This window comes from Silurus meridionalis, chromosome 1, assembly GCF_014805685.1.
Source record: "Silurus meridionalis isolate SWU-2019-XX chromosome 1, ASM1480568v1, whole genome shotgun sequence".
Classification (NCBI taxonomy): Eukaryota; Metazoa; Chordata; class Actinopteri; order Siluriformes; family Siluridae; genus Silurus; species Silurus meridionalis.
Genome location: NC_060884.1, coordinates 17,944,356 through 17,969,560, shown reverse-complemented (window position 1 = coordinate 17,969,560; position 25,205 = coordinate 17,944,356). Strand labels below are relative to the sequence as shown.

At 39.4% G+C, this 25,205-nt stretch overlaps 1 protein-coding gene across 1 annotated transcript in view; it reads right to left on the bottom strand.

Annotated features, from left to right (window-relative positions):
• Positions 1 to 335: 335 nt before the first annotated feature.
• Positions 336 to 25,205, bottom strand: part of plxnb1b (plexin b1b) — a 67,472-nt gene continuing 42,602 nt past the window's right edge. The window contains exons 4-39 of the mRNA XM_046848657.1: positions 24,829 to 25,205; positions 22,283 to 22,465; positions 20,823 to 20,951; positions 19,699 to 19,799; positions 18,865 to 18,997; positions 18,116 to 18,272; positions 16,781 to 16,889; positions 16,429 to 16,537; positions 15,118 to 16,098; positions 14,740 to 14,877; positions 14,415 to 14,537; positions 13,800 to 13,893; positions 12,300 to 12,466; positions 12,024 to 12,175; positions 11,829 to 11,937; positions 11,596 to 11,732; positions 11,053 to 11,229; positions 10,755 to 10,965; positions 10,132 to 10,374; positions 9,836 to 10,018; positions 9,219 to 9,367; positions 8,771 to 8,871; positions 8,296 to 8,513; positions 7,827 to 8,005; positions 7,555 to 7,621; positions 7,227 to 7,373; positions 5,814 to 5,979; positions 5,593 to 5,696; positions 5,398 to 5,482; positions 4,735 to 4,901; positions 4,466 to 4,626; positions 3,512 to 3,659; positions 2,937 to 3,001; positions 2,729 to 2,804; positions 2,564 to 2,638; positions 336 to 2,476 (exon numbers count right to left, since the gene is read on the bottom strand). The exon at positions 24,829 to 25,205 is cut by the window's right edge and continues 734 nt beyond it. Coding sequence (XP_046704613.1) covers positions 2,372 to 2,476; positions 2,564 to 2,638; positions 2,729 to 2,804; positions 2,937 to 3,001; positions 3,512 to 3,659; positions 4,466 to 4,626; positions 4,735 to 4,901; positions 5,398 to 5,482; positions 5,593 to 5,696; positions 5,814 to 5,979; positions 7,227 to 7,373; positions 7,555 to 7,621; positions 7,827 to 8,005; positions 8,296 to 8,513; positions 8,771 to 8,871; positions 9,219 to 9,367; positions 9,836 to 10,018; positions 10,132 to 10,374; positions 10,755 to 10,965; positions 11,053 to 11,229; positions 11,596 to 11,732; positions 11,829 to 11,937; positions 12,024 to 12,175; positions 12,300 to 12,466; positions 13,800 to 13,893; positions 14,415 to 14,537; positions 14,740 to 14,877; positions 15,118 to 16,098; positions 16,429 to 16,537; positions 16,781 to 16,889; positions 18,116 to 18,272; positions 18,865 to 18,997; positions 19,699 to 19,799; positions 20,823 to 20,951; positions 22,283 to 22,465; positions 24,829 to 25,205 — 6,026 coding nt within the window. The 3' untranslated portion in view covers positions 336 to 2,371. The remainder of the gene's footprint in view (positions 2,477 to 2,563; positions 2,639 to 2,728; positions 2,805 to 2,936; positions 3,002 to 3,511; positions 3,660 to 4,465; positions 4,627 to 4,734; positions 4,902 to 5,397; positions 5,483 to 5,592; positions 5,697 to 5,813; positions 5,980 to 7,226; positions 7,374 to 7,554; positions 7,622 to 7,826; positions 8,006 to 8,295; positions 8,514 to 8,770; positions 8,872 to 9,218; positions 9,368 to 9,835; positions 10,019 to 10,131; positions 10,375 to 10,754; positions 10,966 to 11,052; positions 11,230 to 11,595; positions 11,733 to 11,828; positions 11,938 to 12,023; positions 12,176 to 12,299; positions 12,467 to 13,799; positions 13,894 to 14,414; positions 14,538 to 14,739; positions 14,878 to 15,117; positions 16,099 to 16,428; positions 16,538 to 16,780; positions 16,890 to 18,115; positions 18,273 to 18,864; positions 18,998 to 19,698; positions 19,800 to 20,822; positions 20,952 to 22,282; positions 22,466 to 24,828) is intronic.

Genomic DNA, 25,205 nt, shown 5'->3' with positions numbered 1-25,205 from the left:
AGCCTTCCCAGAAGAATAGCGGTTATTATACCAGCATATTATATCTTGAAATAGGATGTTCAACTAGCATAAATGGGTATGATGAACAGGTGTCTACATACCTTTCTCTATATACTATAGGATGTTCCTTTAACTAAATATCTGGAAGCAGGTTGCTTCTTGTATGTGAAATGATTTTCTATCAAGGAAAACACAAGCTTACGTCAACACTAAAGATTTCCTTGTTGTCCAAACATTTTATATGTATCAGCAGAAATGTATTCGATATTGGAATGTTGAGAAGCTGCACAATACACTACTTAAATTAGTGAATCAGATCACAAAATTCAGTCAACTCCATTCAGAATATTTTATTAAATCTCCATATAATTTGTCTCCAAAATTGTTTTTTCACATACTGTTGGTAAGAAGCTACAGCTGAAAGACAATCAAAACGTATGATGATATTAACAAGTTTTAAAAACTTACAGAGCCTGCTCTAGTCTACACATAATTTATAGAACCTAATAATAGTTTTAACTTTATACTTCCTTCTGAAACTTCTGCACATAATTTTTTATCTTATACAGTTACATCACACCACAAATGACATGTGTGGTCCATGTATCTTACATTTAATGTACCACTGAACCACTGATTTATCGCTAGTCCCAGGTTTCTGCATGTTTTCCTGTTTTTAAGTTAATTGTGTTGATTTGATGTTTTGTTTCCCGCTCTATGGGACTGTTTCAGGATGGATGCTATTGAACGTTTGTTAAAATCAAAAACTGAAGTGAAAATAACTAGTGATCAAGCCTGTAGGTTGACAGAAACCTGTCTCTATAAAGTAATCGTGTTCTATCTAGTATTAATGTAAAGCAATGTAATGAAAGAAAATTGACCCTATACTGTAGTACGCACTAAACACCTCTCTTTCTTTCACACACACACACAAGAAAAAAAAAAAAAGAACAATTCGAATGGTTCGGACATCAATTTCTTTCATAGCACATAAAAGGAATGTTAGAGCAGAAAAGAAATGTCGAAATATAGAGAATACTTCAGTCATTACACCTTGCAGATTTACAGAGTTGTATTCCTGTGTACTGCCCTTCCAGTGATTCTTATACAATAAGAAATAAAGGGGAAATAAAAACAGTAAAACCATGAATTAAAATGTGGGGTGGTGGTGGTGGGGGTTGGGGGTGTTAGGGTTAGGGGGTGGGGGGGGATTAGGATCACCAGCTATCTCTTTAGTGCCACACAGAAAACACAATAATACAACAGACACAACGTTAAAATGCATTCTAGTGCTAGAATAGAGATGCCTGGTAGTTCTTGCCTGCCTTGTTCTCTCAGTCTCGGAGCTCCTTTTGAATGACATGGACGGAGGATACAGACAGTTGTGAAAGAAACGGATGTTGCATGAGTTAATATTAAATAAATAATCATCTAAAAAAAAACCAAAAAAACGACAAGATTCCGAATAGATGTTTTACACCATGAACGTTCTCGTGATCGCTGGAGAAATAGAATGACGATAGAAGAAGCCCGTCATGGAGTAATGTTGGGTCACACACAGTTATTGCTGCACGGATGGATATAGTCAGCATATTGGCAAACACACAGAAATTATGATGTAGAGAGAATTGGAAAGAGAAACGTGAGGAGGTAGAAAACGGCAGGAAGAAGCAAATGTTCATGAGGCACAGATTTCATTTTCGAGTCATTTTCTCCTGCTTCTGAGAGCATTCATTTGTAGAATTTGACAGGTGTTGTAATCCTCCTCAGTAAAAGTCTGTCTGTGAAACAAACCTGCATTAAACTGAGCCTGTTTTCAGTCGGCCCCGAGTTGGATTTGGTGTAAGTAAAATGAACCCGGTGAGACCTCGATCGCTCATTGTGTTGGAAAGAATGCAGTAGTCACCTGATCGAGAGGTAGAGGAGAGAAGCAACACGGCTGCTCCTCTTGCAGCAACTTCATGCACGTGCTGCCACACAATACATGTCCTCCTCGTTCTCTAAAAGACCTCACGAGAACTCCCTTGTGAACCTGTTCCATCATTCTGAGAATGCCAAAGAGTCTCCAATTCACTAATCTCTCAAACAATGACAGAAATCATGTCTCTCACACATACTCTTTCACTCTCTCTCTCACACACACACACACACACACACACACACACACACACACACGTCCTTGTTTCCTCCGTAAAGTGGCAGTGTGTTTACTGTCATTTTAGTCAACGTCCACAGTCCTGTGGTTCCCATTCGCTGCAGCTACACAACTCTCTGCAGTCCAAATGTAAAGTAGGTCCATTCTTCAGTGCAACCCATGTGCTTCCCCTCATTTCGTTCTTGTCTCATTGATCACCTCATCGGGATCTTTAAATCACAAGTCTGTCACTTTGTTTTCTACTGCCGCTGCAATCTGTTGAAGCCGATAACCGAGCTGCATCTTCTGAGCTGTGGTGTCCTCTTCTAACGCCGTGATGATCTGAAATACGCACAGCGCATTGCATGTTCATTAAACGCGTCTTTTCTCACCATTTCCTCAACTATGAGTGCCTAATCATCAATTTACCTGGTCATAATATTTGTTGATGTACTTGTAGAGCTCATGCAGGGCCACTAGGTAATTCAGCTCTCCTGAGTAATTCTAGGCAGAAAGTGAAGGAAGACAGGAACATGTCTTAATACACAGCAGGAATCTGAACATCACTGATATAAGGTAAAGGATTTCATGTACCCTCGAGAGCTCAGCTAAGGCAGAGTTCATCTCCTGGTCACTAGCTGGGATGGTTTGTCTGATGTCAGCATAGTACCTGAGATATAGGAACACCTCAGTAGTCACTCCAACATTTATTCATTTCAGTTTAAGATTTTAACTTAAGCCTCTGCTTCAAAATCAAATATTTTCATATATGGACATGCAAAAACAGGTTTGTTCATCATACCTCTCCACCATCTGCTTATAACGAGGAATGTCTCTGGCATACAGGAGCTTGTTGATGGGGGAGTCCTGAAGAAATGTGTGGTAAATTAGCTTCATTTTTACAATGGAAATATGCAAGAAATCTCAACTTTATGAATTTTTTTTTGAATTCTTTCCTATTTACAGTTCCTATTAATAGTTTTCTACATGTTCCTATTGATATTGTGTTCAGAAAATCTTAAATGGTTATCTATAATATCCTGGATAGTAAAAAATATATAAAAAGATAAAAGGTATAAAAGGTATAAAAACAGAGGGAATCATCAACATAGAGAGGAAACAAAAATAGAATAGACATTTGTTAACCTTCGTAAATTAGTGGATATAAACAAAAAATACAAATATCATCTTGGGCAAACAACTAATAAATCAGCTTTATTTGTATTGTACTTTTTAAAAATGGGCATTGTATTAAAATCCATTTATCTTCATACTTGCAGCAGGAAATTAAGCAAATCCACTTCGTAACACACATTTTTATAATCATTAATCAGGGGCACAAAAGATTTTGGACCTGACTGTATGTTCCAGTCTTACCCTGCCCAGTTTGTGCTCAGCAATGGTGCAGGAATCCATGAAGGTCTGAGCGATAACAGACAGGACAGCATCCACATTGTCAGATGCTTGCACATCAAAGATGAAATGAGGGTTCTTCACAATGTTGAGCCAGAAGCGCAGAGGCAGACTGAAGCGGGGAAAATAAATCACAGTTACTTTCACATCATTAGTGTTTTGTAAGAAAGTGACAAATAAAAATGAGTACTGTTCCCTTTTTGTTGTTCCCTTCCTACAGTTCTCCCACTGTACCGAGCCGTGCTTTTTTTTTTTTTAAATGAAAGTTATTTATATGCACTTTCTTTAAGAGTGGCAACATCCAGCTCCTGATCCCAGGCTCAATGTTTACCTCTTACCTGGAGCTTTCCAAACATGAGAGGAAAACTTTGTTTCACTATTGAATGAAACAGCAAACTAATTAATCGTTTGTATTAGCAACAGCCTCGGTTGTTAAGAAAAAGTAAAAAAAACAAATATTCTTCCAAATGTATATACATTTATTTATATTTAAATATATAAAAAATTTAGACCTTTCAAATATAACAAGTTTGATTTAAAAAAACAAACAAAAAAAAGTGAATATATAATTTTGCCTTTGAGGAATTCACATTTCCATATTACTGAACAGTGTATTAATGTTAAAATACCACACCAGCATTTGTTAAAGCAGAGCAACCGGCTATTCAGAACAATAACCTCCAATTGTTTGTGCATCTCTTGTGTAAGCTAAAACGGTCAATTCAAAAGCTTATCAAAAAGGTTTTGGATTATATATTTATATTGTTACTAAGGAGTAAAAAGGGACAGAGGTCACACATATTCTACACTATTGCTGTATCGCACAATTTCCAACAAAGTCCCTTTTCCATCACTTCATTCATGCACTGATTCAATAAACATGTTTGATTTCAATGCTGTTAATATAAAGCTTTTTACCTGTTTGTTTTCCAAATATGGATTGTTTCTGGGTCCGAGATGCCGTGATGTGTTGCCTGGTCATCCAGCAGGTCAAAGAAGTATTTTACAGCAAGAGGAACAGGCCGACTTGTGCTCAGAATCACGGTGAACAAATCATCAACAAACTTCTGCAGAGTGCCCTAGAGACAACAAGTGACATCTTATGGTACATACAGTCCAGCAGCCTCTGTCCTCAATCACTGCCTCAGGGCGCAACTTGCTCTGTTATCACGGAGGATATACCATACCTTCATTGAAAGCAGTCGTGTGAGGTAGATCTCTGGTATGGCTTTGGGCCGCTCTCGTTCTCTCAAACTGCCTCGTCTGTGTTTGGGCAGTTCAGGCTCCTCACTGGCCTTTACAAGATGCCACAGTCTAACTCCACCCTCATCTGCATCCTCCAGCATGGGTGTTTCTGAGATGGGGAAATAAGCATGAGGAAACATCTTCACAGACTGTGTGAGAAGCTGGCGTACTAACCTAAGGCATGCTGAGCTCATTTAAAATTATATGCTGGAGGAAAACATCCCTAGGCATCATTTTATTATTTTAGGAACAGTGGTTACTTCTGCTTATTGCTGCACTTCATCCAGACAGGAACTGGAGCCAAAGTGGTAGTTGTAATATACTGTACTATTGAGGCCAAGACAAACGTCGCTGAAATACATATGGATCACGCATGTGTAAAAAAACCTCTGTGGTCAAGGGAATTTACAGTCAATGTAGTTTTTTTTTTTTTTTTAACCCCCAATCTGCACAAAAGTGAACATAGAACTCTACACATTTCTATTTCATTTCTCTGCTTCTCTTAAGAACTGCTCCAAAATCATGTATTTATAATAAAAATGATTGCCTGTCATAATATAACACCAGCATTTAAGGTTTCGAGATGTGCTGCTGTGTGGACTCACTCTCTCCTGCTACATAGTCATGGTTGTCATGGTGGATGTGTTTGCTATGTCGTGGCACCAGAGCGACTGTAGCTCCATCAGGAACCTGAAAAGTTAAAGAATATTACCAAAACAACTGATAACGCCTGTTAACATAATCAGCTTAAATACATTTGGAACAGGTATTAGTGTATAGTGCAGTGACACTGTGTGCACCTTGTAATGCTGAAGCGTATTGAGACGTTTCCAGTTGCCCTGCACCACAGATGTGAGATCTTCATCTGAGAGAATGAGGTGACCCGCGACGCCTGAACGCCATTCTGCAAACACACCACCATGAACACACACTGTTACAGAACAGGGCAGGACAAGTGCATTTAGGAATGTGTGTAATATACATGTATATTAAATATAGAGAAAGGAAATGTTGTTCTTACCCAAATCTAGTGAGTCAGTGTGTGGTCTATGGGAGTATGAGGTTCCTTTATAGACCTGGTCTAGAATCTTCTCTTTGACTTGGGTTATTGTGTCACAATCTAGTACTTTAGCTGCTACTGGCTGGGTCTCGTTCATTCCTACTCCCTGCATCAGCACGTTCAGAGTCTAGACAGAAAAAACCCAGAAGGTATTAGTGGTGGTGGTGAGGTTGGGTTGGGGGGGTTCGGGTATGATGAGCAATTAGATAAATGTAACACACCCAGCAGAAATGGTGCTTTAATGTTAATGGTTGACATAAGTATCAGGAAAGAAATTGCAATAAATCATCAATAAATTATAGCTATCAATAAATTAATCGAGAAGACTAGTTTATGATTGAGGCCAAAAAGCTTTTAGGTAATCTATCACATCACATTATTACTTTGCATTAATTTATTATTATTTTTTTAAAGCCTGGCACTGCAACAAAGCACTGCTTAAATAAAAAAAGGTCAGCTGTATTACACACTGTCAAGACTCTGCAAAACAAAATACAGTGGAACCCCGTTGTACGAGCATAATTCGTTCTTGAAAATTGCTCGTGTGTCCATTTGCTCGTATGTTAGAACTGATTTTTCCCATAGGAATGAATGTAAAAGTGATTTAATCCGTTCCGAGATCTCATCCGATCGCTTATTTCTGCACTACAAAAAGTATTTGTAGAATATTTTTAGTGAGACGCACCACACTCATAACCTCCTCGGTTTCCATGGTAATTCTATTTACTTTCGTTTTCACAGCACCATCACTGATTTTCTTGGGAGACATTTTTCAAGATTTCTAGTGAAATAAAAATATAAAACTAAAAAAAGTTACTGTGGGAGAGCGTATGAATACGGGAGCCACTTTTATTTGTTTTGTTTTTTTGTGTCGGTCTACTTAGTTCCCCACGCAGCACGTCTCTGGCGCGCACGCACGCACGCACGCACACACACACACACACACACATGCTCTCCTCCTTAAATGCACCCTCCGATCACTTGAAAAGAGAGAACAATCATTAGGTCACATTAACTTCAGGTGAGGCAATCCCCTGCCTATCTGCTCCCGGCCCCGCCCTCCATTCACAAACCGCCGCTCGGCCACGCCCCCGCTGCCACAGTTACGTTTTTGCTGCACTGAACAATGAGAGCGACCGAGTGATACGTCATCAACTAAGCGACTGATGCGACCCTCTGCCGAAAACGGGGAACCAGCAGCCTGGGTTTGCTCGTGACTCGAAATTTGCTTGTGAAACAGGGTAAAATTTTGCGAGCGAGTTTGCTCGTATCTCCGTTTGCTCGTACTATAGGTTGCTCGTACAACGGGGTTTCACTGTATAGTTAATTTCTGACTAAAAATCAAATACAGGAAAAAAAAGTGTGAACTCTAACCAGTGTGTGATACTCCAGGTCCTCTCGGAGCAGTCGGCTGTCATTGAGGGTGTATTTGGCTTTGCCAGTTACTGCGTCCACAGGCCCTTTATCCACCTGGTGCTTTATAGCTCTAAAAAGCATGTACAAACACTCCCCTGCCGAGTCCTTATGAACAACAGATTTAAAGATTCAATTTAATCCCTATGGCTACACATAACCTTGTACACAATCACAAACGTATACATAGCAGCATCTTATAAACACAAATTTGCATGCGTTAACCAAGAAATCCCGAAAAGGAGAAAACTTAGTCAACTCCTAAGAAATTCTGTATTTTGACACTCACCCGGAGGAACGAATATAGACATATAGACATCCAGTTGGTCAGGAGCTTTTCCACAACTGTCTCAGTTCTATAAGGGAAAAAGATCAAATGCAAATCATGTATTAGCATACATCAGTGTACCTTTACTATGCAATGACAAAGATAGATCCATCCATTCATCCATCCATCCATCCATCCATCCACCCATCCATCCATCCATCCATCCATTCATCCATCCATTCATCCATCCATCCATCCATCCATCCAGTGACTCCTCTTTCCCCCTTTGTTACCTCCGGAGCATGAGTTTGGGGTTCTTGGCGACATACTGCTCCACCAGGTCATTAAGCAATGTTTTCAGAATGTCAGTAAAGTACTCCAGTTTGCCGTGTAGTGCTACAGTGAGCAGAGAGGCGACGTAGGCTCGGTCTCTGGGAGAGAATGTCCTCTGGCTCTCCAGAGTGTATATAAACTGAAATGTGCAGGAGGAAAAAAATTATTAGATTGAGGAAAACTATTAACTACACACTAGTAAGATGCAAAATACCTATTAAACCATTAAAGACCAACATTCCTCATTCTTTTAATTACATACATACTGAGTAATTTATAGCAGGCACTAAATACTATGGATGGGTAATGGGTTTTCAGCTCATTTTCAAATGGTTTATACTAATTATAATTTGGTCATTCTGAAGCAAATTCTTACTAAAGGTATTTTTTTTTTTAAATATATCTGGAAAAAGAAAAAAAAATGCTGACTTTAGTGAGGAAGAGTTTGCTGTTGAGCAGGTTGGAAAGTTGGACGAGGCCCTGCTCTACTGTGGCCCTTCTGCAATCCTGCACATCCAGGTCCCTGCGCAGTGGTGACTCCCGATGACCCGGAAAAAAGATGCGCTCAGCGTACATCTTGTAATCCAGAAACGGAATCCCAGAGCCCACCAGATCACTTGACATGTCCATCATTTCAGTCATCAAGTCTGGAATGAACATCAAAAGGTCAAATACCAAGTGTCTAACTTTAGCTGATGGTTCAAAATTATTTTTTTGATTACCTTTGATGAAAATGAATTTTTTCAACATTATCACAAATTAACACAACCTTGAAACAAGTAGAATTTTTTTTTTTACACATACTAAGAAAAAAACTCTACATGGCCAGGATTTAAAAGTGTTTCCAGACTTTCCATTTAAATGTTTGAAGCAAATTTCTACCTTCTACCATGTTTTATCTTACCTGTGAACTCTTTCTTGCAGCGGTCTCTCACACTTGTCTCCAGATTCTCCAGCTGAATTTGAACTTTCTTATAATCCCGCAGAGCTTGTTTACTCTTCCTCCTTAGAAAGACAAATGAGGGAGAAAGAGACACAAACAAAACAGTAACGGAAATTTAGGAACTGTTATTAAGTTCACACCAGGGACAAGAAAGCAGTCTAATCTAAAATAACAGTCCCTGGTTAAAAAAATCACGATCATACAGAATAAGCTCCAGATGTGGAAGAACTGTTTTTTTTTGTGTAATTTACACCGAAATGGAAGCCGTAACCCTATTAACAGGAAATTATCTACTACTGTGCCAGACTGTCTATTTACTTTCACACACATTTGTTTAGTCATTTAATACTATATACTGAGAAAGATGCACAATTTGTGATGCACACAAAGCAGGACCCCAAAAACCTACCTGTAAATGAGAACAATGATCACAACGATAAGGACGACCAGAGCAGCCACTGCTCCAACTCCTATTTGAGCCTCCACAGGAAAGGTGGACTGACTGAGCGTGTCATACTGCACTTTTCCCAGCGAAAAGTTTAGATTTCCCATCTGTACCTAGAGCCACAACACATAAGCACTTCAGCACTGTCCAGACTTTTCCTGTCCATCTTAATGGTCTAAGTTATACTTTGGACTAAAACCTTAGACCAGGGGTCACCAACCTTTTTGAAACTGAGAGCTACTTCTTGGGTACTGATTAATGTGAAGGGCTACCAGTTTAATACACACTTCTGAAATAACAAATTTGCTCAATTGACCTTAAATTATATGTTATTATTAATAATTAATGATATTCATCTATGGGAAGACACTGATCATGTTAATGATTTCTCACAATAATTATCAACAGTGATTTAACGAGGTAGGAAACAGATAGATGCAGCTCACTGGTAAGTGGCGCTATAGTGAGCTTTTTTTAGAAAAGGCCTGCGGGCGACTCATGTGGTTCTTGCGGGCAACCCATGATGGTGACCCCTGCCTTAGACTATCTGCATGATGCAACACTTTTTTCTTTCCACTCACTGTGAACTCTGGGAGTGCATCAGCTCCTTCTCTCTTGTGTCCGAGGCTGTGGGAGGGGGAGGGCTGCTGGGCCGGTGGCTCACAGTAAAGGTGGTTCTTAGTCAGAGTTTTAACCGTGCATACACCCTCACCGATGAGAGCCACCACCTCCTCTTTAACTATTGCTAGGTCCAGATTCTGCCCCTAAAGAGAGAGAAGGGCAGAGAAAGAGGAGAAAATATTATGTGCAATAAAATGTGTAAAAAAAGCATACAAAAATTTGCACATAGATGAGGAGAAGATAAATTACCACTGACCTCTACCAGTATGACTGAACCAGGTTTGTAGCGGTAGGGTTCAGATCGGTGATCGCGGCTGAGAGGGTGAAGCGTGGGGTTGGGCTCGTAGGTGAAAGGTGTTTTGCTGACTGCGTTAAAGTTGAAGCGTAAGTTATCCAGAATAAACTCCACCTCAACAACAGCTTCTAATATCTCTGGGCTCATTCCAGGGGTACGACACAGCAGCAGAGAGGATGTGTTCACCTCACACCGTTCTTCAAACTAAGAAAGAGAGAGAGAGGGAGAGAGAGAGAGAGAGAGAGAAGAGAGATATTGTAAAGCACAGACTTTATGAATGATGATACCTGTTAAAACAGAAACACCTACTACAACTATATTGTCTGAATCAGAGTGTTTGGGTATTAACAAAATAGCTTAACATACACACAGTTGCGTAAACTAATACTAATCCGATTAACCCATATGTGTGTGTGTGTGTGAGTGTGTATGAATGAATATATCAAATGACTACACACTTCAAATGTCTTGCTGCAAAGTGAATAATTGCATAAAACTATGACAGACTTTTGACATGACAGGTTTTACACACATTTCAGAAATATATATTTTTGCTATAGTATGAAAGAAAAGTCTTGACTCACATGTTTTCCAGTGCTTTCTGGAGCATCTACTTCAGGAATTATTCTCTTGTGTCTCTGCGGTAAACCTTTCTCGACACCCCCAGCTACAACACTCCCACCGTTTCTCCTTCTTCTCCTCCTGCTGCCTCTTATGCTGGTCATGGTCACTCGGATACGTGGCTCCTGGACTACGTCCAAGTTGTGGCCAGACACGCTGATCACACGACCGCCACTGAAACAGGAAATTGTTTGGAGGAAATCAGATAGCGCTTTGTGTTATAAATGGGCTGTAACCGGATAATATCCATAAAGCACGTACCTGATGAAGCTTTTGGATGGCATGGCTTGTGTAATGTTGGGATCCGGGGTGTATTGAAAGCGTATGCCATTGAGATAGCGCTCGCGGTTTCCGTAGCGCAACGTTACTGTGTGCTCTCCGGTGTGGTTGCTGTTTCCAGTGACGCACTCGATTCTACCTTTCTGCACATCTGACACACTATAAAGAGAGGGAAAGAGAAAGAGGGAGAACAAGCGATAGAGAGAAAGAGAATGTTTTAAGAAGTTTAGTCGTATGAATAGTCAGATTACATCACCGATTGTGAGCTATATTTGATGTATCTATATTATCTTGGATATTTTGTACTAGAATAAGAAGTAAATAAGAATAAGAAGTCTACCAAATACCTTTAATGTGAAATGTTATTACAACAATTGCAGAAATCATTACTGATCTGTATTATGTAACACACAGTTTATTTTTCTCATTTAGCCATTTTTTTACTGTGTAAATTGTGTGTGTGTGTGTGTGTGTGTGTGTGTGTGTGTGTGTGTGTGTGTGTGTGTGTGTTTGTCTATCACTTACATGACACAGGGGACATCTCCCAGCAGCACGCTGATGTCACTGGATCGGCCGGTCAGTAACCTCTTGCCTGTGATGGTGAGAGAGGTCCCTCCTGCTCGGGGTCCTCTCTGGGGACTCACCCCTTCCAGCATTGGATCCTGTTTACACGCAGAGAACAGGGTGTTACGTTTCTTTACACAATTTGTCTCATCACCATACAATGTGCAATTAAGGCCATTATCTCTCTGACTGACCTGGTAGCTGAACGTTTGAATGGAGAGACCTTTGCGCCCTGCACCAGACACTTCTACTGAGACGTGACCCGACTTCTCCTCTTGGCTTCTTCCTGTTATGCACACAATTCTGCAGAAGAAAGAAAAAAGGTGTGTGTGGGGAAAAATAAAAAAGGAAGTATATACACTGGGAGTGTGTGATGTCTGAATAATTACCTGGATGATATCTCATACAGTTCTGGTATGACTGTACAGGAAATACCAGCCACAGTGACTGACTGTAATATATCATGAGCTTTCTGGCCCAGGTTGGAGCCACTGATAGTGAGAACGGTGCCACCCTCCTTCAGGCCTGTCAGAGGCTCAATCTAAACACAAAATCCACATAAACACCGCGATCGGAGCAAATTCTCTCTTAGTGGTGCTCCAAGAATGTAGTTTACATGTATGCATTATTAGGCGGTATTCAAAGACGAATTCTAAACAACTTACAAAATGAATGACAGGAGCAGGACATGTGTCCCTGACTCCAGCTGAGCAGGCCTCTTTGTGAACACAGCTGGACTGAACCTGACCGCACCACACACAGTCGTACTTTCGATCTGCTGTGTGACACCGGCTGCAGTCGGAACGGCCCACCGAACAGTTGTACAAAGTTACTGTAACATACAGGAAAAGTTCCAGGTAAGCACAAACTGAGTACATAAACAAGTGTTAAATTGGGGCTGTACGGACAGTTTAATGCTGAGCCGTATATACACGTCCAAAGTCACATACAGCAGATTTGCATTGCAAAAGAAGGGAATAAGAAGTGGGCACAAATTTGACTGTTTGAATGCTATTCAAATAAATAAGTCTGAATCTATTAAAATGCATTTGGCTAAATGACCCTATATATAAATATCCAATTAAATACAAAGTGAGAAAATATATGTCCTCAAAATATTACCCTACATATAATTAGTTATGCTTCATCATGCATTATCAGTCACACACAAGTTACGGTTGAATGGGATGCTAACAAAATGTTATGTATAAAAAAAAAAAAAAATATATATATATATATATATATATATATATATATATATATATATATATATATATATATATATATATATATATAATGAAAATGTGACCTAGCTACAATATTCCAGATACAAAATGCCAGATTCTTACAGTAAAGTGAGAAAATAAAAGGTTGAGCACAAAACGGCAGAGCATAGGCTCAAATGTAATAGGCTTTCAACAGTCTGATTTATAAAAAGTACAAAATTAGAACATTCAGACTGCAATATGTCATATCTGAAGTTCCACTCATATTGAAGTTTCCCTTAATGGGCGAGCGATTGTTTCAAAGAACTCAATGTTCTCGTACAGTTCAGGAAAAAAAGCCCAGAAGTTAAATCAGGGCCACTTGGCTGAAGATGAAATGGAATGCTGTGTTATAATGTGCTTCTCTGAGATCTACTGGAGGCAGCAGTTTAAAGACCACAGGCCACAACAGCAAAAGACTCTGCACTTCACCAGGATACCAGGATTCTGATACAAAGCCTACTACTGACCCAGTAATAACATCTTCCCCTTGGGGATCACACACATGCACACAGTGTAAAGTGAAAACACAGCTGCCGGAGAGCTCATCTGGAACAATTAGTTTCCCACTACTGCAAAAACAACGCTTTGGTGTTGGAAAAGCAGGTGAGTGAGAAACACGAGCATGAGCACTGTGAGCTTCGCAAAACGGCCACGAAGAGAACTTCTATTTTTCTCTTCTACTCTTACCCGGTGCTGCATTATCACATCCCACAGCCATGGAAGTTTTTCGACGTTCTGACACATTGACGTTATAACTACAGCTTGAGGTACCAAACAAAACAGACACTGACATTTAAGACAGTTGCTACTTTTAGAATAAAGTAAATACATGAGGCCCACTAGCCGCTCTCCAGAGGTCCACAGAAAGAAATTCGCTGAAAATAAACCACTGCTCACCAAAGAGGTCATTAGCACTGTCCACATGAAAAGTGTCTCTCCTCTTCACATACACCATGGCGTTGTATTCTTCCGTCAGGGCCGAGTAGGAATACTGTGGAAACAGTAAGGATTTATGTTTCTGTTTAAATAAGTGGTGACTGGATTCACATAAGTGGTGGGTGGATTATCAGAGACACCAAAGATAAAAAAAAAAAATTTTCTTTTTCTGCTATGGGGCAAAATTACTTTTTTTTTTTTTTAAACATTGCATTTTCTGAACATTTCAGTCAAATTTGTATTATTTTTTTATTTTTATTCCTGTATTATCATCATTAGTATACCTTAATTTGTTTATTGGTTGTTTCTTTGTGATTAATCCAGAACACATAAAAAAAAAAATAATTAATAAAAAATCGGAAAAAAAGACACCATAGAAATGTGTGTACCATGAAGAAAGCTATCAGCTTTTAAATCAATAATCAAATAATATTAATATAAAAATGTTGGGTTATATCACACATTTCTCTATTACATTATAAGAAACTTCGTCTAGAATCATCCATAAACTGTGAATTTTGTTTCTTAACAGATGTGTGAAAGTGCATGTATGTCTGCTGTGTGCATGTGTTTTACCCGGTGATGCTGACAGGTGATGTCAAAGTGAGAAGGGTCCATGTCATTTTTCTCTACATAGGCATCCACCACCACAGTCTGTCCCTCAATCACTAAGACACACTCGTACTCCAAGTCTTGATCCTAAAACAAAAATAATAATAATGATAATAATAGTAATAATAATTAATAATCATGCCCCGGTGACTTTAGCTTAATTTGCAAAAGTTTAAAAATACAAATTCCATTTAGTGTAAGCTGTTCAAAATGTGAGATATGTGAATATTATTCAGTGCAGACATTTGGACTGGTGGAAATCAATGTGTGTTACTAAGGAGTCTCATACCTGATAAAGGTGAAGGTTACGGGCCAGTAGATTGATTTTCCTCTCTGTCTGTACGGGCAGAAGGGGTGAACCCTGAACCTTCTCCACACAAGGACATGCAGATGAACCCTGATTCTCTAACAGGCCCTCATCTCCCTGCTTACATCAACACACACAATCCAATCACCAATCAATTTGTAAATGCAAAGTTTGAATGAAAAGCTCTTATAATCCTCTGATGATTGCACATAAATAAAGTATAAGGGACCACAGCAGCAGAACTGAACTAAACAAAAATGAAATGGGCAGAATATTTGGGGTTTTAGAAATTGGTACTTCTTAGGTGCATCCAGTAGGACGTGAACTTGCTGGGAGAAGTTTCCACTCTTGTGGACTCACCAGAAGGTCTGCCATGTCATATTGGTAGTCTGTCTCAGAATCCACATCCAAGAGACGAGGGTATCCAGGGGACGCTTGGTCTAACTCTCCATCTCCCGAAAGCACCGTCGCTGCCGAAAATGCAGTTGTGTCATTTTCAGCCATACCCTCTTCCTCTAGGGGAACCTGGAGCTCCTCCGGTTCAGTTCCATTTGCTTCCTTCTCTCGGTGAACAGGCAAATCAGATGGTAGGACAGCAGGTACTGTAGGCAAGCTGTCTGGGTTAGAATCTGTTACCACAGTCTCAGGACTCTCCGATTGTGTTTTGTTTGGAGTTTCGATAGGCGGTTCAGCCAATGGGGGTAATTCTATTACAATCTGTGGACTGCTGGGTAATTCTGGAGTGCTGGTTACTGGCTCCACTATTGGTGTGACTTCTTCAGGAAATAGCAATTCCCCAGCATGAGATGGTGATGGTGATGGTGATGGCAACTGCTGGTCATTGCCTTCTTGGTTGATGAGTGACGGCTCTGTTTCTTTTCCAGTATCCAGACTGGAGATGGTGATCACAACACTCTTGGCTTCACTAAGGGCTTCTGACTGTGTCTCAGAAGTCAGCAGGATCTCCTCTGATGGATGCTCCTTTAGAACAGGGAGTGTGGAGGCTGAAGGAGTTGTGGTTGTGATTTGGGATAGTGGGGTTGGCAACATGGGGATGGGAGGAGCAATGGTGGGTTCAGGAACTGCAGGCGATGTAGTTGGTGTGGAGGTGGTGACTGGTGCAGTAGTTGTAATTGGCATTGGTGTCGTAGTTGTGGTTGTAGTTGTGGTTGTGGTTGTAGCTTGAGTGGTTAGAGTGGTATCTGTAGTAGTTGTAGGAGGTGCATTAGTTGTAGTTGGAAACTTAGTAGGTGGTGTGGTGGTATGGATTGCATGATTCATGGTGACCGCTGTAATCCTGACAGGTGTACTTGGAGGAGGGGTGGGTGTGGGGACTTTGAACTGAAAGTAGAGGGAGACAGGAAAGGAGAAACGGAAAGCAATCAAAATAAAATAAATATAAATGGTGAGCAAAGTAATCATAACTGAGGTAAAAAAAGAAATTAAAAAATTAAAAAGAAAAGCATGTTATCTGAAGTTACAAATGGATTGAATTTTTTAAAATTAGATTATTAGAAATATTAAAAGATTCACGCTTGCTCCTGAAATTCACTCACTAGCAATACACATGCAAAATAGTACTGTAACAAGAATATAAAATGCTAATAAACGTAAAATTTGTTAAATGATCAATACGACTGTTATTGACAGTTGCACTCTGGGGGGACTCACATTTTCATTGTAAATGATGACCCCTTGCTCACACTGTGTCTTGTGGGTACAAACATGCTCGTGTACACACCAGTTACAGCCCCATCGGCTGGACACACAGCCACGGCAACTGCAATAAAACACGTTAGAGCATATAATTGTACTGCAACAAATCCAAATATAAAACAGCAAAAAATTCAAATAAAGCAAAACTTGATAATATGCATTAAATTCCTCTTCAATCAAATAAAATAAACTGGTGAAATAAATTTTTGCTTGGATTTTCTAAGCGTAGGTGAAGGACCACCAACAGCACCTTCTGACAAATATGTGTGCGTGCGTGTGTGTGAGTACGTGTGTGTGTGTAACTCACGGCATACTCCCCGAGAGCTGTTTGACAACTCGGCAATCGTAGAAGGTGAATTCCTGAGAGGTCACAATGACATCACCGAACCGTAAGGATAGAGTGACTGTTAAAAAATCTGGAGAAAACAAGTGAGAGTATTAATGTGTGGAAAAATGATACAGACTTACCGAGTGAGAGAGAGAGAGAAAATAAGTACAGTTACATAATTTTTTTAGGTCTATATGTATGAACAGGTTCTCTAAATATTTGTCAAATCTTATCATGGATGAAAGGGAATTTCAAGTACAGAGCTTTTTATCCCAAATCACCACATTCCTCAAAAAACAGAGTGAGAGAGCGCAAGTTTCCACATACAGTCAAAACAGATATAATAGGATCCATCTGTACTGAATGTCAGACAAAAACACATCTGACCAACCTGCATGGGAACATTTGCACGCTCGCGCGCACATACGCGCGCACACACACACACACACACACACACACACACACACACACACACACACACACACACACACACACACACACCAATGCTACCTGCTTGACTCATACATCCAGTTTTAAACTATTCCTAATCTTATACATTATAAATGAAGGTAAAGAACTGAAGAAACAAGATGATCTTAGCACAGCACAGCACTCTACATTCCATATGCACACACACTCAATAACAAACTCTTATAAACTTAATAACATTTTACTATTTATAACTAGAGGTCAATGATAGAAAGAATGACAACTGATACCATAAAACCAGAGCATCATAACACAAGATGTCAATGACATGCAAGTCTCAGACTCAGTGCTTCACAATACGTAACGTTTTTCTGGCAACGGAAAATATCTTCCCCTGGCTTTAGCTGTAAAAGAAACAGCTGTATATCTCAGCTTTCAAGTGCATCCAAATCCTTAAAGAATCCTTTAAAAATCTCTAAAATGTAATGCTCTCCCTCTCTCTTTCTCTCTCACACAAAAACAGAGACTTTTATGTGCAGCCAGGAGATACCATCTCAGGAGATACCATCTCAGAAGAAATCTTTACACAGGAATGTTTTAAAACAAATGTGTGGCAACTTCTTTTAGATTCCTGCATATTGTTTTTGTCTCAAGTTCTTAATCACAGAATACGCCGTAAAAGCACACAATCATAAAGCACCATCGGCGCTCCCCGAAAAACAGCACAACATGTCCAGACCGACCGCACTGATGCTGTCAACACAATTCCAACATACAGCTATTATTAGAGACGAGTAACTTTACATTCTCTAGCTTTACTCGCTATGGAAGTATATCCATGACACAAATCCAGGGCATTATGTCTGTTCGGCAGGTCTGGCTCACCTTGTCCGGGTGACACATCAGGGACTCTTTGGGGGTCTGGTGAGGGGCAGGTGACCCCGCTCTCGGTAATGGTAGCGGGGGAAAAAGTGTCTTGGAAGAAACAGGAATACGATTCGCCATCCTCAAGCTTTGGGAGTCCACGGATTGACAAAGCGATCTGAGGAGTGAAAAGAGTCAAAGTTAAGATAATAAAATTAAGTTACCGTTTTTCATTCGGGGTGTCGAAGCTAATGAATAAGATCACTCTGAAGGACTAAAATAATATTTATGATACTCAAATGTTTTGAATTCCTTTTATTGGAATAATAGCATAAACTCACAGAGAACTCACAGAGAACATTTCCTTATATATATATATTCACACATACATACTCACACACACACACACATACACACATACACACAGCAAGCATTGCTCCTTATCCATGTTATTTCCTTCTGTCTGTCTTGACCTCTTTGCATTTTTCTTTTTGTAAACTATGCGAGTTCTTATCCCCAGCTATTAAATCAAACCCATGATTAATGTTGTTTTTCTTCCTCATTATACTGATATGCACTTCCTCAATAGCCGTCTATTGCGCACTGGGACAAAAATAACAAGCGAATTTTTACAAGGGCCAAGATTCCAGGCTTAATACACACTGCACACAAATGCATCCTCCCACGAGTGCACAGTGATATCAGGGAGTATTATTAGACAGACAATGCACTAAAATAGAGAGGGAGCAACATGTGTGTGAGGGACGTACTGTCCTGCTTTCGTCTCTGCTGATGGTCGGTGGCGTGATGGTTTGGACAGTCAGACACTGCTGCTCCATGTCAAAACTCCACAGCCATTGATCAGCCTGCTCTCCACGTGCACACTCGCCACGCTGACCACACCTGACACAGACGGATAGAAGTAGTCAAGTAGCGTGCAAATAATCCGAGATACAAGAAATGTGAAAAGGAGGTGACTTTTTATTGACACTGATGAACTGTCTCAGGGTATAGCTCTATATTCTCTAACTATATACGTGATATCATATTAGCTGCCCTGGACCAGACAATCTTGTGGTGCTTCTTGGTTATTGACTGATGCTCTTATCCAAAGTGACCTGGAGGTACTGGGAGTTGAACTTCACCATTTGGTGTGCTTGGGGTATTCACTAAAACAAAGGGCAAACCCTGTATATTAGTATAGAATTCCTTATAACTTTTCAAATTGATTTCTACGCCACTGCACAAGATAATAACCGGTTGTGAATAAGTCTATATCTCGGTTGTCCACTTCTCATCAGATCATTCAAGATGTATGGTAACACCAAGGCTGACCAGTAACAATGTGAAATCAGCTGCATTCATTGACCCATGACACTAAGATCAATTTGAAGATGGAAGACCCACCATCATGTAAAGCCAAAACACAAGTTACTGACTTCACCAGTATTTATTGAATATAGAGAGTTGTAACAAACCCATAGTTTTCGCATAACAGAAATCTACATCAAAAAGAAAGCAACGTGTGACCCTTGGAACAGGGCTTAGGATGTTATGAGGAGCACGACCTGTGTGTCCGTGCTCGTGTGTAAACACGTTCTCACCTCCCTTCCAGCACACACCAGCCGCAGTAAGGGTCTCGAGCTGAGACACATGACCGACAGTCCAGGTGTACGTGGCACTCCGCAACAGGCCTTTTCTCCAGCTAGATATACACATCAACACACACACACACACACACACACACACACACACACACACACACACAGGTTAATAACACATCGATTCGTACTCTATTTCAGAAGTAGGTATTTACTCAGCTGCAAAAGCACTCATTAAAACACCTACACAGTATTTCCCTCTTTTCCACACTTCCATAATCATAACATACACTGTCAGTCACACAAACATGCCCTCAGCTATGCTTTTCTTTCCAGTTGAGATAATTCTAGAATGACAAAAGCACTAGTTTGGACATCAAATGCTCATGACTTTATAATAAAAAATTCCATTGCTTGACAGAATTTTCACCACGCCACATCTGTTAGAGTAAAGAGTGATATCTGAATGGACTGTGAATTAGCATGTGGATGTAAAATTAAATGAAAATATGTACCAGGCAAACTGTTTTCTCGCTTTCACAGGGATCATCCAAAAAATTGATTAGGCACTTTGTAGAATATGGGAATATTTGCGGTATAATAATCTCCTGTATACTATTACTGCTTACGTAGTTCTTTTGGTAGTCATCTGGTCCAGGACATTAGAATATCCCTGAATGTGGTTTATAATTTTTTTTGAAGGGATTGATTTTGTCTGATATATTTGTCAGTATAGCTAAATGATATAAATCTGATGTCCAAAATCCTGTTCTGAACTTGCATGCTTTAAAAACATTTGTAAATCAGGCTTTAGAAAGAAAGAGTTATGAATTCTGCAAACTGCACCTAACGAATATGTTTCGTGTACGTGTGCATTTATAAACTTGCTAATGAATGCTTTTATAAACATTATGATATATTATATTGACCCAGATGACTCAGAATTTTAAATATGTTGTTTCCTAACTGCTATTTTATGAATAAACAGAGATTCCTTGTATTACTGTATCAGCAGAAAAGACAATATAATATGTATAATAGGGTTATTTCAGGAACCACTGTGAACAAAACTCATGTTCATAAGAGAATTATTAAACGAGTTCATGTTTATACATCTAAAATGTTACCATGGTGCTGGTCATGATGTATAGGTGCTCTTCGGATTGGTCAAGAGTCAGCTCACTGCTGATTGCGGAGTTTGACTGAATGGAAATAATGGCGTATTCTTCCACCTCACCATCAGGACCCAAAAACACCTGTAAACACAGAATCTCAAGATAATACAAGATACAAAATAATAACAGCACAGATTGGGAAAAATAAAATAAAGACTAATTGATCAAATCAAGATGGTCAACAATCTAAAATATTATTGAATTAGGTATTCAGGTGGAGGTTTCATATGTAAGACTGGTATGTGATGTGCTTTTTCCTTTGGCCCTTTTCTATTTGTTGGCTCTGAATTATTATTGTAATCGCCAACAAATCTAATAGTGAGTTTAAATGTGCTTAATCCCAATATAATTCAAGTTTCTTTTGTAAGATAATTGCCCTGTTATCACTTATTATTGTCCCGGACTTTCAGCTTCAAAATAAAGGTAATGAGAAATTATTGCTTTTTCCCCCAAAGTATTAGTAATCAGACATATTTCTGTGCAAGTGTGAGCATCACTATTCACATCTGGCATATCCCATTATGCAGTTTTAATAGTGTGCAGAGACAAAGCATCTCTTTACCAAGTGAAGCAAGTGACATTTGTACTATATTCATCTACAAAGAGGCTAGTCATGCACCATGCTTCACTCTTCTTTACAGAGATATTCATTAGCAAGCGGAAAACTAAGAAAATCTGGTGAAAGAACTACAGACAGCGTGGTAAAGTGTCAGTATAGAAATCTAGAAATGCAAATGTATAGTTGCTATTTTTGTCATATTGAAGAATTCCTGTCCATGATGGGGAAAAAGCACATCATTGTTCATTCTTACGCTCTTGATTTCCGCTAACAACGCTCTTAGTGTCTCAGGGTAATAATTCAACCACCTTCTGAGGCAAGTCCTCAAAATACTGAAGCCAAAAGACAGAATTTAACATTCCACACATGAGAATACATGAGGTTTAATCCTTTTTGTATTCATCCTCTGTGGATTTTGTCTGTCAGTCTCGGAGACATGTGTATGCTGATGAAGATTAGTTTCTACTATACAATCATCTCTAGCTACTGTTGTCAATGGCAAGAGGAGAGCCTAAAAGCTATGAGGATTTCACACAGGTGAGTGACTTCGAACGATAGTGAACGTTCGATGAAGGACTGCAATCTCACACGGCTTATCTGAACATTTCTAAATCATAATATGAAGCAGGAGACATGGAAGTCCTTTCTTCATTGACTATGACTATGCAGTCAAATTTGGGCAGATTCCAATCATAGTTCAATAAAATAAACATAAAAGAGCTGTCGACAGTGACATGGGAATAGGACTTAAAATATAACCTAAATTAAACAAATATTTGAAACCTAAATTACCTAACAAATTCTACTAAGGAAATATTTCATATTTAATAAAGAAGTAAAAAAACAAAGTCACCTTGTGTAAATTTCCCTTCGAGTCTCCCAGAAATGCAATGGTGTGATCTGCTTTTACACTAATAGCAACTGCAGTAAGACGAGCAGATGGACTGTCCAATATCGGCTCGGCCTCTACCGCCACAAGGCTGGCCATTGGGCTGGGAGTGTGGTCAGAACCACATGGGTAAGCTTCTAAAGTGGTCTGTGAACACACACACACAGACAAACACACACACACGGAAACAAATAGAAATATTAAAAAATCTATTTACGTATGACTGCTGCTTCAAGATCCCGTATCTCCAAAAATCAATAGTGTAACATTCATGCAATATCCTTCAGAGGCATCACTTATTATCTTGTTCTGGTACAAAGGATTGACAACGCCCAGGCAGGAGGCTGGAGCCGCAGCTATGGTAGGCATCTGGCCTTGACGTTCAGAGGCTCTAAAAAAGATTTGTTTCTGCTTTTACAATCTACCAGCCTTGGGGCCTATGCTGATCCTGTAGAGTCTGAAGAGAGAGCAGATTAACAACGAGGATTCGGTAGTGATTCTGCATTTCTTTATTCGAATGTCTTTTAGACTGAAATATCAAATTTTTTTTTATTTGACGAATCACTGTTCTTTTATGTCTTTCACTTCATTAATAGTTTTTTTTTTGGTTTACTTTTATAAAAACAGGTAATAGTGGCTGACATATTCACTACTTTTGGAGCATTAATGTCATCACTCAGAATTAAGCTGTTTATGAATATTGATTATTCGGAGCTCTATTTAAGTATCAAAGCCTGGACAGCTCTCTCCACCCTGTGGTATAGTGAAGGGGGATCTGGGAGATCAGGGGTCAACTCAAGTAGAATGACCTTTACCGGGACCCTTAACTATATGGAAGATCAATACCCGCTACTCAGTTTAGATTATCCCCATCTGTCTACACCCCACATATACTCCACCGCACCCCATCCCACCGCACCCATACCTCCACAAACACACACACACACACACACACACACACACACAAATTCCCAAAGCAATTAAACAACTGTAAAGGAAGCTGTAAAACACATCCAATTTAATCCACTTCACCTCAGTGTAATTACTTCAGCACTAAAAACTATTGGATTCATTACTTTAATTTAACGATGGCTGCTGTGAAAACACGGTCTTTGTGCTGAATAGGGCCTGAATATGGAATTTTGGAAGGAACACAAGTTTACAGGCTAATATGCCTAATCATTACTGAGAGTAAAAGAAAGAAAGAAAGAAAAATATATGTACAGAATCACTGAGTGATACTTTTGGAATACAACATATATAATAAGATTAAGGCAGTGTTTTTATTGTGAAAAGAAAAACCTTTGATGCTGAAGTTGTCGTTATAACAATTAGCCTTGGTTCAAAATAGGCTCCTGTTTCACACATGACTTTAAATGTGCAAACCCATAATGTCTGTTTTGATTCTTTCTTATTGTCCCTTGAATCAATACAAGCCATTTTACAGCAGCTGGGTGTGACTATAGATTTGAGGTGGTGGAATGAACTTCCTCTAGATGTCCAAACATCTACAATTATTTAAAAAATGCTACACTATAATATGCTATAATTCCTCCCAACAGACTGTAGGCTGGTAATATCCTAATTTGGCAACCTAGTAACCCTGTGTTGATTTATTCATTGATGGACACTTTAAAGCACTTTTGCTGTGGATAAGAGCTAAAGGGTCTGCTGAATGTAGATTCTGGTGTTACCTGACATTAATAATAACATTCTCGAACTGAATTAGGATTTAATAGTCTTTCACACTTGGCTTGCTACAGTGTACTATCTAGCAATTCATTTCAAATGGTTTTAGATGGACATTTGTGCTCAATAAAGCAGGTGTGTATCCTGTCTCTAATAAAAAAAAAAAAAAACAATAAAAAGAAGAATTATTTTATTACATTTCATTATGCACTCTATAATTTGTGTCTACTAATTGGTAGTTTTGGAGGTTGTTTATTTTGTTTTTAGTAGCCCAAATCGTAAAAAAAAAAAAAAAAAAATTTAATTCATCAGCTTTTCTGACCATCTGTCTATGAGATTCCAGTGGGCTTATTGTTCCCATTTTTGACACCAGGTGCAAAGAACTGAGTAAACAAACAAAGTAAACAAACTACCCCATGATCTAAAAAGTTGAGAACATCAGTGAAATACTGGTTTATATCTGTGCAAGACTGCAAAAGGTTGCTGACTCAAAGAAGGTAATTAGTATTTCAATGGAATTTAAAGCAGGGAGAGAGGTGATGAAGGGCTTAACATTTGTAGAAAAACTGATAATAACGACTGACACTCTACATGAAGCTAAGAATGAGATGCCTCTGGCTATTTACTCATGTAATCCTCATGTACTGATATAATTGCTAAAAGTGTTTTATTGTATTATCTTAAGAATACTCACACAAGATTTTCACATGTTGCATGGATTATTCCCGAAATACGTTTCAAAATGTTTAGACCTGGTTTGGGGGCATTATAAAGACAAAAAATGTAAATCTGCGAGGTGGGAGCAGTGGTTTCATACTCACTGGTGGCAAACTGGCGCAGTTTGATTTCACCTCGTATTCTATATAGGCAGCTTCTTGTCCAGATTTTGTGTAACAGAGGTCTCGGGTGTCGTTGATGCGTCTATCCAGTTCCCGCAGGGAAAACATACACAGGGCCGAGTCGTTGCTGGGCTTCCCGGACGAGGCAGAATGTGTTGAGAAAACGCCCAGCAGAAGCTCTTCGTCTACCCCTCTGGTTTCTCCTGGCCTGGGGAGCCCGAGGCGAGCGGCCTGCAGCAAGCCGTACTTCTTCCCAGCTGCCGAGCGACAGCTCAGTGGAACTTCGACATAGGAATAGTACGCCATATCATCCAGACACACACGAGAGACATAGGTGCGGTAGTCACGCACCCCTGACT